The following is a 17,392-nucleotide window of genomic DNA, read 5'->3' as shown; positions in this document are numbered from 1 at the left end:
CTGGGGTGGTCTGGAGTGCCTAATATAATCCTCAACCCAGGCTACCCAGGATTTCACAAACAAAGCTTCATGGAGATAAGTTCTAAAGTTACAAAACACATGAAAAAACAGTTCGACACAGCAAGACATATTGCTGTCATTTATGATAAGCAACAGAACTAGACCTCTAGCAATTTCTGATAATAAAATTTGTTTGTGTCAGGTTTTGCTGCACAGTGTGCTCTTACAAAACTTAGCGACTTCCAAACAGTAAGCATTTGTTATTTTGCACCGCTTCCGTGATCAGCTGAGTGGAAGCAATGGGTAGGATCCTTCTGGTCTGGGCCAGCTCATGTGGAACTCGGTAGTCTGGCCTGGCCTCTCCCACATGACTGTGGCTGGGTAGTGTCAGCTGAGGGCATGGAATTGACTTAGCCACTTGCTTCTCATCATCCAGCCCAGGTGAGACTGGGCTCATTCACAAGGTGGTGGTTGTAGAGCTCCCAGAGCTGCATGAAAGGACAAGTCTCAATGTAAGCATGTTTTAAGTCTGCTCACATTGTGTTTGCTAATGTCCTGTTGGCCAAAGCAAGTCACATGATAGAAACTAGAGTTTGCTCCAAGAGCATGACTAGGAAAGAATCATTGCAGTCATTTTTTTCAGCCAGTCTACCCCGTGAATAGAGACTGATAAGTAATATGAAAAAATTTAAACACATAGATAAAGAAACTAATGCTTGAAAAGGGAACAAAATACTATCAGAAAAGACCAGGATAAAAGGGAGAAAAAGATTAAAACTGTTTCTAGAAATGAAGAATTAATTTCATAGAATAGGTGAATAGAAGTGAGAATTATTATTGTTGTTCAGCTGCTAAGTCGTGTCCAACTCTTTGCAACCCCATGGACTGCAGCACGCCAGGCTTTTCTATCCATCACTAATCTCCCTGAGTTTCCTCAAACTCGTGTCCATTGAGTCAGTGATGCCATCCAACCATCTCATCCTCTGTCACGCTCTTCTCCTCTTGCCCTCAATCTTCCCAGCATCAGGGTCTTTTCAGGCTTTTAGCTCGTGGCCAAAGTATTGGAGCTTTAGCATCAGTCCTTCCAGTGAATATTCAGGGTTGATTTTCTTTAGGATTGACAGTTTGATCTTGCAGCCCAAAGGACTCTCAAGGGTCTTCTCCAACACCACAGTTTGAAAGTGAGAATAGGTCTTATGTAAGGTCTCATTATTATGACGACACCTCTTGTATGTGTAAAGATTATTATTTTAGATCATCCTTAACTACTGCCTGTTAATATTTTTTTGTGAATTGTATTTACCTTTGTGGAACACTGACTGTATAGCCTTCTGTTGTTAACAAAAGAGGAAGTCACGTTTACATGTATGATTTACCACAATATTTTCAAAAACATCAAAGGCCTAAACATTGGACCTTTTACATCAAATGATTGGGCATTTATGTTAGTGTGATGTGATTTTTCTGTTTCATTTTTGTTTCCCCGTTACTGGGTGCTCCTTGAGAACAGTGGCTGTGTCCTCTTTACTTTTGACACGGTAGGTTGATGCTGAATATTGAATACAGGGAGGGAATAAATAAGTCAGGACATTAGAGCAGCCCTTTGGGATCTGTCTTGTAAGGGGCATCTCTCTGGGACTTTGGAATTATGATTTAGAGAAGAGAAGTTCTTTATGTGTTAACTGGAGATAGACACATGGGTAAAGGCAGGGAAGGAGCAGGAGGATAGGTAGTTCTGGGAGGAGCTGGGTTTTGGTGGTTAGTATTTGCCAAAGATGAATTTGAGAATTCACAGCATCACCATTGAACTGTCACTGTCCCATTACCCTGCATTATCGCCACCTGACCTCGATGGCAGTAGGGGATGTGTTTATCCTCTCCCCTTCTCTGTCTTGAAAGCAGTGACCTTGTCCTCCCACCTCTCTTTTTAAAATATTTATCTTTAGCACTCTAAACAACTTCTGGCACATAATAACTGCTCATTTTTTTTAATGGATCCAAAAATGAAGTGAAATTAGAACTGACATTAAAACTTAAGTGTACAACCCATTTTAAGTTCCTTGGTATTTCAGAATTGATACAAATCGGCAAACTAAATAGTATACTTACCTTTTCAGTGTGTGAATCTTTATGGTTCTTTGCAGAAGGCAAGCTCCAGTTGCAGCTGTGTTTGCAGGAAGTCCACAATTAATGGGTGTGATTAAATTATGCACCGGATGGATGGTGACAAGCTTGCCTCTTTACAATGATGATGATCTTCTCAAGAGAAATGAAAACGTAAGGCATTTTATATTCTACATTGGGATCTTTTTTATATGACTTTCTAGTATGGTTTTACAATGATGTATATGTTCCTTGGGTTAGCTAGGAAAATCCAGACAATTTTAGAAGAGTTAATTAGTTTTAATTTTTTAAAAAGCTGTTTAGTACATTTAACCAAGAGGGACCAACATTAGAATATGAAGTTCTTTTATGAAAAGTATTGATATGTTTCTAGGAGAGACATTTCATTTCCCACAAGGCTCTAAGGGACTAATGTGTAATAGTTTAAAAGGGAAACATTCTCTTTCAGAATATCATTGTTCTCAATCAAATTATTGAAGGAAGGCTTTAGTTACTGTCTTTATACACTTTGTATTTTTAAGCCAAAATTCTGTTATTGCTTATAAAGCACTGATTTAGTTTTCAGTATGGGCTGTTGTTAATAACTTAGTATATATAATATTTGTATGGTATCTAATTGCTTCTCTTTCAGAGAATTTATAATTTTGAATGTTTTGTTTGGATGTAAATATAACTTCATATCTGAAGGTAGTGACCAGTTGAACCTGAGTTCTAAATATTCTGTTTTTCAATTGGAGAGAATTTCACATAGTTTTTAAGTATACGCTATGCTAAGTAGGAAGTATAGCAGTATAGAAGTTAGACTTAATAAAGAGGTTAGACTCTAAGAATCCAGTCTCTAGAATTAGAGTATCTGGACTCAAATGATACCTCTGCCATGTGCTAGCTTTGTGACCTTGAGCAAGTTTTTGAATCTGGAAATAATAGTTCTGACCCTCTACTTAGGAGAATTAAATAAGATAAGACAGTCTGTCTGAAACAGTAAAATTTAAATGTTAGCTATTATAATTATGTACTGCTGCTGCTGCTGCTGCTGCTAAGTCACTTCAGTCGTGTCCGACTCTATGTGACCCCATAGACGGTAGCCCACGAGGCTTCCCCATCCCTGGGATTCTCCAGGCAAGAACACTGGAGTGGGTTGCCATTTCCTTCTCCAGTACATGAAAGTGAAAAGTGAAAGTGAAGTCACTCAATCGTGTCTGACTCTTTGCGACCCCATGGACTGCAGCCTACCAGACTCCTCCATCCATGGGATTTTCCAGGCAAGAGTACTGGAGTGGGTTGCCATTGCCTTCTCTGATAATTATGTACTATTAATATTATAATTCTTTGTGTACACACATTCACATATAATCACAGAAACTACAGAGAGGAGTTCAAAAGCAGAAGCAAGTCAGTTCTGCCTACAAAAATCCAAGTCTTCATAAAGGGCATTCCTTTGATGGCGGATTTGAAGGATGACTTAGAAACTTGTTTGGAAAAAGAATACAATGATTCCAGATTGAAAAAGTCACAAGAGCCATGAAATTTGCTTGGCCATGAAACTAGAAAATAAGAGGCCAAATTCTGAAGGACCTGGAAGGTCATACTTAAAATTTAGACTTACCCTCAAGGCATTTGGGAGTTATCAAAGACCTTTTATAAACCTAGGAATGGAATGCTTAGGAGTTATTAAGGTCATAGAACAGCTGAAGCAAGGGAGAGGTCAGAGATGGGAGGTCTACCTGGGAGTCATTTAAGAGACAACCGCCCCTCTGATTAATATTTGCTGCGCTTGAAAAGGTAGTGCCGCTTAGAAGACATATCGCAGCATATTCCTAAACTTAGTGTATGTCCCGTCGCTAAGTTGTGTCTGACTCTTTGCAGCCCCATGGACTGGGGCCTGCCAGGCTCCTCCATGGCATTTTTCCAGGCAAGAATACTGGAGTGGGTTGCTATTTCGTACTCCAGGGATCAAACCTGCGTCTCTTAGGTCTCCTGTATTGGCAGGCAGATGCTTTACCACTAGTGCCACCTGGGAAACTCCTTCCTAAACTTTATTTTTTGTGTATTTAAACCAACAGACTCTGACATGTCTTTGTTTTCTTTGTTGTTTTTTAATTTTTTTAAACAATTTTTATTGTTTTTCAAATTCTAAAATAGAATTTCAGAATCACATGTAATTGGGTCAGAGTGCGAATTAACATTCTAGTTTGAATTAAATTTAAACATTTTAGAGTTTTCAGTTTTATATGAATAGGAACCAGTTTTTTTCCCCCAAAATCTTTATCTTTCTCTGTGGTGTCCAGTACATAGCAAAGTACTGAATAAATTTGTTTTTAAATTAAAATTCAAATTTAAGTCCATAAATGAGATCATATCATTTGAATTAGACACCACAATCTATAATTCATAACATGACTAATCTGTATAATCTCCTAGGCCACTGATTCTCAAGCCTGGAATGACAGTGCCCCCAGAGGACATTTGGCAGTGTCTGGAGACATTTTCTGTTGTTACAGCTGGAGGGAGGGGTTCTACAGGCACCTAGAGGGTAGAGACCAGGGAGTGCCTAAACATCCTTCAGTGTGCAGAACGGCCTCCTTTTGGTCCCAACAAAGAATTATGTGGCCCAAAATGTTAATAGCGCCAAAGTTGAGAAATCGCACCTGAGTCTAACAATAATGTTATTGCCATTGCATCAAAGTCGTTTTTTTTTTTTTTTAACATGCCCCAGTAGTATGTTACAGTTTCCCTAGACTTGAAAATAAATAAAAATTATATAAAATACACAAATAAGTATTAAACTGAATAGGCTAGAACCATTCACATGGACTTACTTAGCAGGTGAAGTGAGTGAGAAACTTCCTCTTGATGTAGTCATATTCTGTATCCCACAGAATGAGTATCTAGCATGTCAGTGGACATTGACCTGAAGTTGCTGGATAGATAGCAACCAAAACATGTCGTCAGCAGCTGCTGAATATCCTGCAGATAGACTGGGATCTTGTCCAGTCTAGATTACAAACCTCAGGATTTTCAGGACAGTCTGTGATACTTTTGGCCTAACTTTTATGGCTTTTCCAAGTTTAGCATTTCAGAAAAACTGAAAAAAATGTATTATCTATTGTAATAAGATGCAGAGCTTGTTATCTAATAAGGTCAGCAAAATTATAATGAAAAACACCATGTAATCAAGGCATGGGTCTTAAGCATGCCTATTCTTTCAGTCATCTCACACGCTAGTAAAGTAATGCTCAAAATTCTCCCAAGCCAGGCTTCAGTAGTACGTGAACCATGAACTTCCAGATGTTCAAGCTGGTTTTAGAAAAGGCAGAGGAACCAGAGATCAAATTGCCAACATCCGCTGGATCATGGAAAAAGCAAGAGAGTTCCAGAAAAACATCTATTTCTGCTTTATTGACTATGCCAAAGCCTTTGACTGTGTGGATCACAATCAACTGGAAAATTCTGAAAGAGATGGGACTACCAGACCACCTGACCTGCCTCTTGAGAAACCTATATGCAGGTCAGAAAGCAACAGTTAGAACTGGACATGGAACAACAGACTGGTTCCAAATAGGAAAAGGAGTACGTCAAAGCTGTATATTGTTACTCTGCTTATTTAACTTCTATGCAGAGTATATCATGAGAAACACTGGGCTGGAAGAAGCACAAGCTGGAATCAAGATTGCCGGGAGAAATATCAGTAACCTCAGATATGCAGATGACATCACCCTTATGGCAGAAAGTGAAGAGGAACTAAAAAGCCTCTTGATGAAAGTGAAAGAGGAGAGTGAAAAAGTTGGCTTAAAGCTCAACATTCAGAAAACTAAGATCATGGCCTCTGGTCCCATCACTTCATGGGAAATAGATGGGGAAACAGTGGAAACTGTCAGACTTTATTTTCGGGGCTCCAAAATCACTGTAGATGGTGACTGCAGCCATGAAATTAAAAGACACTTACTCCTTAGACTGAAAGTTATGGCCAACTTAGATAGTGTATTCAAAAGCAGAGACATTACTTTGCCAACAAAGGTCTGTCTAGTCAAGGCTATGGTTTTTCCTGTGGTCATGTATGGATGTGAGAGTTGGACTGTGAAGAAAGCTGAGCACTGAAGAATTGATGCTTTTGAACTGTGGTGTTGGAAAAGACTTGAGCGTCCCTTGGGCTGCAAGGAGATCCAACCAGTTCATCCTAAAGGAGATCAGTCCTGGGTGTTCATTGAAAGGACTGATGCTGAAGCTGAAACTTCAATACGTTTGCCACCTCATGCGAAGAGTTGACTCAGTGGAAAAGACCCTAATGCTGGGAGGGCTTGGGGGCAGGAGGAGAAGGGGATAACAGAGGATGAGATGGCTGGGTGACATCACCGACTCGATGGACATGAGTTTAGGTAAACTCTGGGAGTTGTTGATGGACAGGGAGGCATTATAGTAACTGAAGTAAGTCAGATAGAAAAAGACAAATACTGTATGATATCACTTATTTATGGAATCTAAAAAAGCTGACCTCATAGAAACAGAGAGGAGTTGTGGTTGCCAGGGGTTGAGAGACCTCGAGAAATGAGATATTGGTCAAAGAGTACAAACTTCTAGTTATAAGATGAATAAATTCTAGGGATCTAATGTACAGCATGGTAATTGGAGTTAATAATACTGTATTGTAGATTTGAAAGTTGTTGGGAATAGATCTTAGATGTTTTCCCCACACACACAAAAAAATGGTGATTATGTAACATGATGCAAATATTAACTAAAGCTATGGTGCTAAATTATTTTGCAGCATATGAGCTTATCAAATAAACATGTTGTATACCTTAAGCTCATACACAATACTGTATGTCAATTATATCTCAGTAACATTGGGGGAAAATGGACAAAGGAGTTTAATGTATATTTCTCTAAAGAAGATATGCAAGTAGCCAAGAGCAGATGAACATAAGCTTGCTGAGGACAGGAATCAAGTCTTAGTGAATATCTTTATTTTGCACAGATAGTACTAATAAGAACATAGTAGATGCTCAGTGTTTGATAAATAGAAGTTTTAAACATCTTTTAAAGTTGTTGTTTTAATTATTTTCTTTCAGATCTATCAAATCTATTCAAAGCGATCTGCTGAGGATATTTATAAAATACTGACATCGTACAAGGCTAGTTACCTAATAGTAGAAGATGCTATCTGCAATGAAGTGGGAACCATGAGAGGCTGTCGGGTTAAAGATTTATTAGACATTGCAAATGGCCATGTAAGTAACCATTTGTAAAATTTTACTTACTTTTTTTAAAAAAATGACTTTATTTAAACTTATAATAGCAACAGTGTGTGCATGTGCTCAGTCACGCCCGACTTTGCAACCCTGTGGACTGCAGCCTGCCAGGCTCCTCTGTCCATGGGATTTCCAGGCAAGAATACTGGAGTGGGTTGCCATTTCCTTCTCTAGAGATGTAACAGTTGGGGAACTTATGAAACGTAGGTTGAAGTGTTTTTGCAATGTACAAAAGAAAAGTTGGACAATTTTACAAAAAAAAAACAAACAATTTTATCAATACCTGGACTCATTAGTTGCCTGTACTTGTACATGTTCTACATTTAGGAACAAAAGATGAATTATGATTTTAACATTGTAATATAAAAAGCAGCTGATTGTTATATTCTTATTTGAGAAATTTCTTATAATTTGATTCATATCTAGAAAAATTGTTTATTAAATTAACATAGTCTTGTACATTGAGCCCCTGTTATCCTCAAAATTAGTGTATTCAAAACTACTTTAGTTGTTAGGATTTAACTGTATTTTCAGTTTTCATTGATTTTGCTATTTTACCAAGCTGTGTTAATCTCAGCCTACAGTGTATATACTATATACCTAGCAACTAAGACTGACAGGGGAGTCAGTATATCTGTATGATATATGACAGTATGTCAGTATCTCCCAGTTTGTATATCTGGTAATGAGGCACTAGAAAAGGTACCTGTACTCCTGGGAAAGTTGGGGGTGGAGGATCTTAAAGTTTAGTAGATCATTCTTATTTAGATTACATATTCTATTCAGACTGCAGCCAAGACTTCTCTGTCTCTTCCTAATTAAATAGCTTTGTCATAATCATCCCAGACCAGTTTGTAGGTGAGAAATTAGTTTGTTGCTTTGGGGTTTTTTTGGCCATGCTGCGAGGCATGTGGGATCTTAGTTCCCCACATACCAAACCTGTGCCCTTGCCAGGAGAGTCTGGAGAAATGACCTCTTCATCTTATGAACTTATTCTGTTTTCTGCTGCATGTATTTTGAATTTTCTCTCTTAGTACTTGATGTCTGTGATCTTTGGCTTAATTGGTGACAAAATGGAATTTTATTAAACATCAAGTATTTGGTAATAACAGTAGGAGATGGCAACCCACTCCAGTATCCTTGCCTGAAAAATCCCACGGACAGAGGAGCCTGGCAGGCAACGGTCCGTGGGGTTGCAAAGAGTCAGACACTACTGAGCGACTCAGCACACACGCATTTAGTGATTACTGCTGTATTGCTGTCTACTGTCTGGAGTTTTATTCTGCTCTTGGACACCCTCTTGCTCCTGGACACCCTCTTGCTCCATTTTGAAGGTCAGGTTACTTCTTTCATGTAATTCCAGGCACAGGCTTAAAGCTGATCTCTTCTTTTATTCTTAAAGTTGATTCTCTGACATCTCTCCAAAGCATTAGAAAAATGGTTAGTGTTTTTATTGTAGAAAACTCTTTGAGCTAGCTAAGCTATCTTAGTGAACCTCATTAAAGTGAAAATGTAAAGGATTTACTGATTAGTCACAGAAACTTACTGTTGTGAGTCAGTCCTGCACAAGGAGAAGAATATGAACATACATTAAGAATATATGTCCATTTCTCAGCTTCGGTAGGCTCCATAAGATTCTTCAGATGAATGATAATAGACTATGGAGACATAGCCTTCTAAATTTTAGGAATAAATCTTTTAAAAATTGGAAAACACTTTATGCTGGTTTCTCAGTCTCAGTGGGAAGCTCAAGAATTTAGTGAACATGGTAACTCTTATGAAGAGGCTTTTATTTGTTGAACAATATGAGATATTTGCTAACCAATGTGAAATATTCCATATTTAACAAAAATATATCTATTTTATATAAATATAGTCACTTGTACCTTGATTGCATTTCTCCTATAACCTTTTCAACGTTATGTTTCATATCATTTGATAGGTGGTTTGTGAAGAAGGTGACAAGTTAACCTACTCAAAACATGGACGATTTTGTCATGAGGTCAAAATTAACTATTCTCCCTATATGAATTATTTCACTAGAGTGTACTGGAACAGATCCTACTTTGTATATAAAATCAACACTGTGATATCCTTTCAGTCTTGAAAAATAGCAGAGCCTTCATATCAAAGACTTATATACCACCTGAAGTAAAATACAATTTTCTTCTACCTACGTGGTGTCTCTTGGAAATCAGAGTGTGGACATTGAAATGTTGCTGCTGATGTTCCCTCCTGCTGTTAACTGGATCTACAGTTCTCTGAGGGAAAGAAGATCAAATATTACTGTCCTTCGGTAAAACGTCAAATCTGCCACTCTGCAGTATTCCAGCCAGGTGTTTTCCTTATTGCTATGATTTTACCTTCCAAACTGTTGTAAAATTTTCCTCATAAATCTTTCCATCATAATGTTAGTCTTGAATTTGAATGTGTTCAAGGTCAGAGTATGTCTCAAACATAACATTTAACAAATACTTAATGTGATATAATTACAGAATAGAAGGAAAGAATTATCCTTACCCTCAAGGCAGTTTCTGAAGGTATTTCATGATATATAATAGAGCTGAAATAAAAAACTAATTTAAATGTTCACTGAGAATTTGTGGCATTTAAATTAAAATGGAAATTATATAAAGGAAAGTGATTTTTAAGGATATACATTGATATATCCAGATTTTCCATGATACAGCTGTCATCTGCTGCTTATATGTGAGCACTTTCTTAATAATATATTGTGCTTGATATTATATTTCACTACATTATGACTATTAAGTGCTTAGTTTTTTCACTTATGCCCATAAATTTGATACCAACTTAATCATGAATAAACAATTAACTCTTGTTACCTATGTATTTTTTTAAAACAGACATTTAAAAGAATGATGCTTTAAGTTAAAAAATAAGGAAAAAAATAAAAGACCATTCAAGGTTTTTAAAAATATGGATATGGAATATATAATCTATTCACGTGTTATCTATTGAAGTATGAAGTAAAAACTTAAATCTTTATCGGAATGAGAATATGTCCACTAAAGTGAGCAGCAGTTTCTGGAGATACGTGTAGATGCTGTTTAACATGCCTCTGCATAGAGAAGCATTTGTGATAAAACACAACTGCTGTTCCTTGTGAAATGGTGATACGGTTTTCAGCATGAAGAACAAAATGACAATTATCATGAAATTCACAGCACAGTTCCACAGTCTGTGTTCCTTTTCAAATTTTTAATCATATTTAAAAGAAATTATAAAATGATTAATTTGGCCTTATAAAGAGTTTCAGGATGGATGTATCACTTTAATAAGGTGGGATGCAGGTTTAGTTTTACCTTATACACCTGTTAAGTGAACAGATTTAAAATTTTTCCACTGGTTAGAGTACTGCAAAAATTGCAGTTTCATCACTGTAAAATTACTATATTAGAAAGGAGCATCTTTCCATTATCTTTATGTTCTGTAATATATCTTTTAAAAGTACAAGAGCTCATGCATTCTTAGACTAACTCAGATGTTTTGTTCTTTTGGAGCTTAAGAATTGTTTGACGGCAGTATCATATGTCTGGTGTGTTAGCTTTATTGGCTCTCCTGTCATGCTTTTATGTAATGTTTAGCAATTATATTAAGATAGCTACAGGCAGGCTATTTCAGCTTCTCTGTACATCTTAATAGTGAGTCACTAGTATTTAGCTTCAAGCCTTATAAAAATATTACCATAGTTACCTATGGTAGTACTTATGATTAGATGCAGCATGTAAAACAATGTAATTGAAAAGATGGCTTGCATATTTTGAAAGGGAAATAGAACAACCTACTTTCTATGTAGCATGAAATATTTAATTGAATTTTTACTGATCTATTTTATGATCAAATATGCTGAATTTTGATTGTTGTGTGTTTTTTGTTTTTGACATATTAGTAAGTTGCTTTTGCTTCTATCAACTTATTTCTTAAAATAGGTTTGGAGCAGCTTTTAATTGAATTTTTTAAATAATGAATTCTTCATTTAGCATCAGTTGAGAAGAAAAATGTGAGCTTTATTATAAAAATAATAATACTGGGTATGGAAGATAAGCTTATTTGCTTCTATTTTAGCTCTAGTTAGAACAGTAGTGCTAGAAAACTTGAGCATTTAATTAATTTCCTTACTTATTTGTAGAGTAACAAATGATTAAGAATTCTGCAAGTAATTCTTTTTGGGTTAGGTTTGACAGTAGAGATCTACTGTGAAAGGGGAAAAGTTTATGGGCTTGGGGTGGAAGGAATTTCTCAAAGAAATACAAAACATACTTCGCCCTTGATGTTGCAACACCATGGAAATAAGTGCCTTAACCTCCTTATTTCAAAGTTTACATTTTATTATTAAAAAATTATCAGTTTATTTCAATTTCATAAGAAAATTTTGGTACCTTTTCCCTCATCATTAAGCACAGAGAAAGAATCCTCAGTATGCTATTTTCACTATTAACTTTAATTCATTAGGAACCAAATCTTTGTGAAAGGTAGTAATGGGATTTCTAGCCTGCTAAAATAATTTACTTAGCTTCCCAAATGCCAAACAATCCAACAGATAAAACTTACTTGATAAGATGTATGATATTGACTGTGCTGGTTTATATGTTTTCTGACTTCGGCATCTGTGTTAGACTGGTAGAGTTTTACCACCTAGGGAGTGTGCATTGCACTTATAAATTTTTTTCTTCATTACTTTCTGAGTATATAGACAGCATGTTTTTTTGGGACATTAACTCAAATTGCTAAAAGCCTAATATAACACTCTTCCATACAGTCTAGATTGACTAAAGGAAAAGTAGAAATGGAGGTCAAAGTCTGTTACAAGTTGGGGCTGAAAAATATGCTTTAAAAGATAGGCTATTAATTTATTGAACAGCGAATAGCCATCTTATTAAACTTTGTCATTTTGGGGAAATCAATTGCTTTTTGCCTTTTTCTATTTTTGAGCTGTTAAAATATTTTGATGCCTTTTGGGGGTAAAAGTAGTGTCTCTCTTTATAAAATTATTGGGTTTTTAAAAGTCGTAGGTAAATCAGTTTTATTAAGTGCAGGAATATTTAAAGGGCATTTAAATGAACTATTCTGTGCATTTAAGAACTTGTTCTAAAGCAAAATGACTACTGCATCTCAATCTATTTTCTCGTTTGTCCCAGTTTTTAAAATATACTTTCTCTATTATTACTGTTTGCTGATTGTTTTAGATCCCAATATATACTAAAATTAGAGCCCTGAAAAGTTGCAATTAAAATTGAACAATTTCTTATTGAAATAATAGCTCATTATTTAGTTTTTGAATGTATAAAATTAATAATTTAAATAAAATTAGATGTGGAAATTACAAAGAAATATATTTGATTCAACTATTTTCTATCCATTAAGATTTCTAAACAATATATTTGTTTACCATAATTTTAAAAAAAGGACATTTTAGAACCAGATTGCTGAATTTAGCACAAAGGACTTTCTGAGTCATTTCTGTTTTGTAAGTCTCTTAGAATTTGCACATTCTAATTTTGGCAAATATAATCTTATGTGCAGTTTTATAAGAGATACATTGAACATCTGACCACTATATTTAGTGGAATAATAGTATGAAAAAGAAACATGCATTCCATACTTCTAATGTACGACAATCTTATAAATAACCCTTTTGTATTTTAAATTAATAGCTTTGTACAGCTATTTAACAAAGGTGAATACAACTGAATTTTTTTCTTTTTTTAAATTTATTTACTTTTAATTGGAGGATAATTGCTTTAGAATGCTGTGTTGGTTTCTGCTGTACAGCATCATGAATCAACCATAGGTATACATATATCCCTCCTTCTTAAACTCCCCTCCCACCTTCCACCCCATCCCACCCGTCTAGGTTGTCACAGAGCATTGGGTTGAGCTCCCTGCATCATACAGCAGATTCCCACTGGCTATCTGTTTTGGTGGCTCAGCTGGTAAAGAATCCACTTGCAATGCGGGAGACTTGGGCTGGGAAAATCCCCTGGAGAAGGGAATGGCTACCCACTCCAGTATTCTGGCCTGGAGAATTCCACAGACTGTATAGTTCATGGTGTGGCCAAAAGTTGGACATTACTGAGCAACTTTCACTTTCACTTTTCATCTGTTTTACATGTGGTGATGGATATGTTTCAGTGCTTCCCTCAGTTTGCTCCATCGTCTCCTTCCCGTGCTGTGTCCATACATCTGTCCTCTATGTCTGCATCTCTGTTGCTACACTACAAATAGGTTCATCAGTACCATCTTTCTAGATTCCCTATATATACATTCACTTACTATATTTGTTTTTCTCACTCATACTTCACTCTGTATAACAGGCTCTAGGTTCATCCACCTCTCCAGAATGAACCCAAATTTCTTCCTTTTTATGGCTGAATAATATTCCATTATATAAATATATATATGTATGTATATATATCTCACAACTTCTTTATCCATTCATCTCTCAGTGAACATCTAGGTTGCTTCCATGTCCCAGCTAATCTATCTAGTGTTGCAGTGAACCTTAGGATACATGTGTCTTTTAGAATTGTGGTTTTCTCAGGGTAGATCCCAGTAGTGGGATTTCTGAGTCATTTCTGGTCATTCCTAGTTTTTAAAGAAACCTCCATACTGTTCTGTATAGCCACTGTTCTCCATAGTGGCTGTATCAATTTACGTTCCTGCCAGCAGTGCAAGAGTTCTCCTTTTCTCCACATCCTCCTCAGCGTGTATTTGTGGATTTTTTGATGATGGCCATTCTGACCAGTCTGAGGTGATATCTCATTGTCGTTTTGATTTGCATTTCTCTAATAATTTAGCATTGTTGAGCATTTTTTTCATGTGTTTATTAGCCATCTAATACAATCGATTTTATGTATGTTGACTTTTGAATGGTGTCTACAACAATGTATATTTAGATTGTGTTCTTCCTGTAACTAAGGATACATCTTCAAACAGAATAAAAGTTAATTTCAGTAAACATAAATCCTTTAAGAAAGTTGGGTTATAAACTAGTTTATAATATTAAATACTTTAATCAAGAATGAAATTATTTCATGTTTAATTATACTGCTTGTTTTATTTCTATAATAAAATTCTTAGAATTTTAAGTTGTCTTCTATTTATATATGAGTCTTTTTTAGTTACAGCTTTGAGACATAATTTATATACCATACAGTTCACCATTTAAAGTGTACCTTTGAACAGTTCTTAGTATAATCAGAGTTGTGCAACTGTCATCACAATCAATTTTATAATATTTTCATCACCCCAAAAAGAAACCTCACACCTTCTGTCTGCCACCTCCAACCACTTCGTCATCAGAGAACTTCTACTAATTTACTTTCCGTCTCTGGACAGAATGTTCTTTTAACATTTCACATAAATGGAATCATATAAACGTGGTCTTTTGTGACTGACTTCTTTCGTTTAACATAGTGTTTTCAAAGTTCATTCATGTTGTTGTGTGTATCCTTTTTCATTGCCAAACAATATTCCACTGTATGGGTATACATCTATCCATTTTGTGCATCCATCCATTGATGGACATTTGGGTGGTTTCCACTCTTTCAGCTATTATGAATTATGCTCTATGAATATTCATATACAAGTTTTTAGGTGGACATATGTTTTCATTTTTTTGGATATATGTCTAGAATTTCTTAGTCATATGATAACTGTGGTAACTGAGGACTTATTGGTAACTGACTTACTGTCAAAGTGGCTGTATTATTTTACAGTTCTGACAATGTATAAGGTTTCCAATTTCTCTACATCCTCGCCATCACTTGCTATTATCTTTCTTCTTGATTATAGGCATTGTAGTAAGGTGTGAAGTGAGGCATATCATTCTATTTTTAATCTGCATTTTCATAATATCTAATGATTTTGAACATATTTTCTTGTTTACTGGTCATTTGAATATCTTCTTGGGAGTAATGTTTATTTAGAAATTGCCCTTTTTAAAATTGGGTTGTCTTTTTATTTTGGGGGGGCTCCAAAATCACTGCAGATGGTGACTGCAGCCATGAAATTAAAAGATGCTTACTCCTTGGAAGAAAAGTTATGACCAACGTAGATGGCATATTTAAAAGCAGAGACATTACTTTGCCAACAAAGGTCCGAAGGCTGTGGTTTTTCCAGTGGTCATGTATGGATGTGAGAGTTGGACTGTGAAGAAAGCTGAGCACTGAAGAACTGATGCTTTTGAACTGTGGTGTTGGAGAAGACTCTTGAGAATCCCTTTGACTGCAAGGAGATCCAACCAGTCCATTCTGAAGGAAATCAGTCCTGGGATTTCTTTGGAAGGAATGATGCTAAAGCTGAAACTCCAGTACTGTGGCCACCTCATGCGAAGAGTTGACTCATTGGGAAAGACTCTGATGCTGGGAGGGGTTGGGGGCAGGAGGAGAAGGGGACGACAGAGGATGAGATGGCTGGATGGCATCACTGACTTGATGGACGTGAGTTTGGGTGAACTCTGGGAGTTGTTGATGGACAGGGAGGCCTGGCGTGCTGCGGTTCATGGGGTCGCAAAGAGTCGGACACGACTGAACGACTGAACTGAACTGGACTGAGCTGTCTTTTTATTATTGAATTGTAAAGGTGTTTATAATTCTAGATTATAAATCTCTTAACAGATACGTAATTTGGGAATATAGTTGTCCATTGGTATCCATGAGGGTTTTGTGCCAGGACCTCACCCTCTCCCCTCATTACCCATGTGTATCTGAATCTGTGGACAGATCCAGGACCCATAGGTTTCCTTATCCTCAGGTTCTACATCTATGGATTCAGGTAACTGCAGAACACAAACATAGTATATATTTATTGAAAATAACATCTGCATATAAATGGACCTGCATAATTCAAACTCATGTTTCCGAGGGTCGAGTGTATAGTTGTTCCTTGATATCCACTGGGGAATTGGTTCCAGGAACCGTGCAGATACCCAAATCCACAGATGCTCAAGTAAGTCCCTTGTATAAAATAGCATAAAACAGTCACCCTTGTGTATCTGTGGATCTAGCATCTGCATACTCAATCAATCGTGGCTTGGTTGAATCCAGGGATGAGGAGCCTGTGGATATGGAGGGCCAATTGTATTTCCTTCCAATCAGTGGGTTCATTTCACTACACTGATAGTGCACAAATGCTTTTCATTTTGATTGCATTATTTTCACACGTTATTGACGATACCATTTTTACTTTGATGTGTTTGAAGTAGACCTCCTTGCATGTATCTTATTTGCAATTTGTCGAGCTTCTTGGTTATATACATTGAGTTTTTTTTTTTTAATCAACGTTGTTAAGATGAAGCTAAAAAAAATTGAAATTCTGTGAGGTGGTGGAGATGTTAACTAACCTTTTTGTGGTAATCATTTTTGCAACATGTACTTATATAAAATCACTACATTATGCACTTTAAACTCACACAGTGTTGTCAATTACTTCTCAATAAAGCTAGAAGAAAAAAAAATCTAAGTTGGAACTTCTTATACTCCCATTATACATATGTTGGTGTGTTTAATGGTGACCTATGTTTCTCTGAGGTTCTGTTCAATTTTCTTCAATTTGTTTTTCTCTCTGTTCTTTGCATGCATAATCTCTGTTGTTTAATTCTTCTGTCAGTTCAAATCTACTGTGAGCCCCTCTGCTGTGTTTTTCATTTCAGTTATTATATTTTTCAATTTCAGAATTTTCATTTGGTTCTTTTTAAAGGTAACTTCTTTCTCTTTAATAAGCTTTGTTTATAGCAGCTCTGGAAATTGACATCCCCCTGTCCCCTGGTAAAGGCTCAGCTGGTAAAGAATCCGCCTGCAATGCAGGAGGACTGAGTTTGATCCCTGGGTTGGGAAGATCCCTTGGAGAAGGGAAAGGCTACCCACTCCAGTATTCTGGCCTGGAAAATTCCATGGACTACACAGTCCATGGGGTCGCAAAGAGTCAGACACGACTGAGCGACTTTCACTTCACTCACTGTCCCTTGGAGCTTGTTAATTATAAATGGCTTGTTT

At 36.4% G+C, this 17,392-nt stretch overlaps 1 protein-coding gene across 1 annotated transcript in view; it reads left to right on the top strand.

Annotated features, from left to right (window-relative positions):
- DPY19L4 (dpy-19 like 4) overlaps positions 1–9,878 on the top strand; it is a 55,813-nt gene extending 45,935 nt beyond the window's left edge. The window contains exons 17-19 of the mRNA XM_068983910.1: positions 2,145–2,277; positions 7,194–7,352; positions 9,316–9,878. Coding sequence (XP_068840011.1) covers positions 2,145–2,277; positions 7,194–7,352; positions 9,316–9,480 — 457 coding nt within the window. The 3' untranslated portion in view covers positions 9,481–9,878. The remainder of the gene's footprint in view (positions 1–2,144; positions 2,278–7,193; positions 7,353–9,315) is intronic.
- Positions 9,879–17,392: the final 7,514 nt, after the last annotated feature.

Source organism: Capricornis sumatraensis, chromosome 11 (assembly GCF_032405125.1).
Source record: "Capricornis sumatraensis isolate serow.1 chromosome 11, serow.2, whole genome shotgun sequence".
Lineage (NCBI taxonomy): Eukaryota > Metazoa > Chordata > Mammalia > Artiodactyla > Bovidae > Capricornis > Capricornis sumatraensis.
This window is presented reverse-complemented; position numbering and strand designations above follow the sequence as displayed.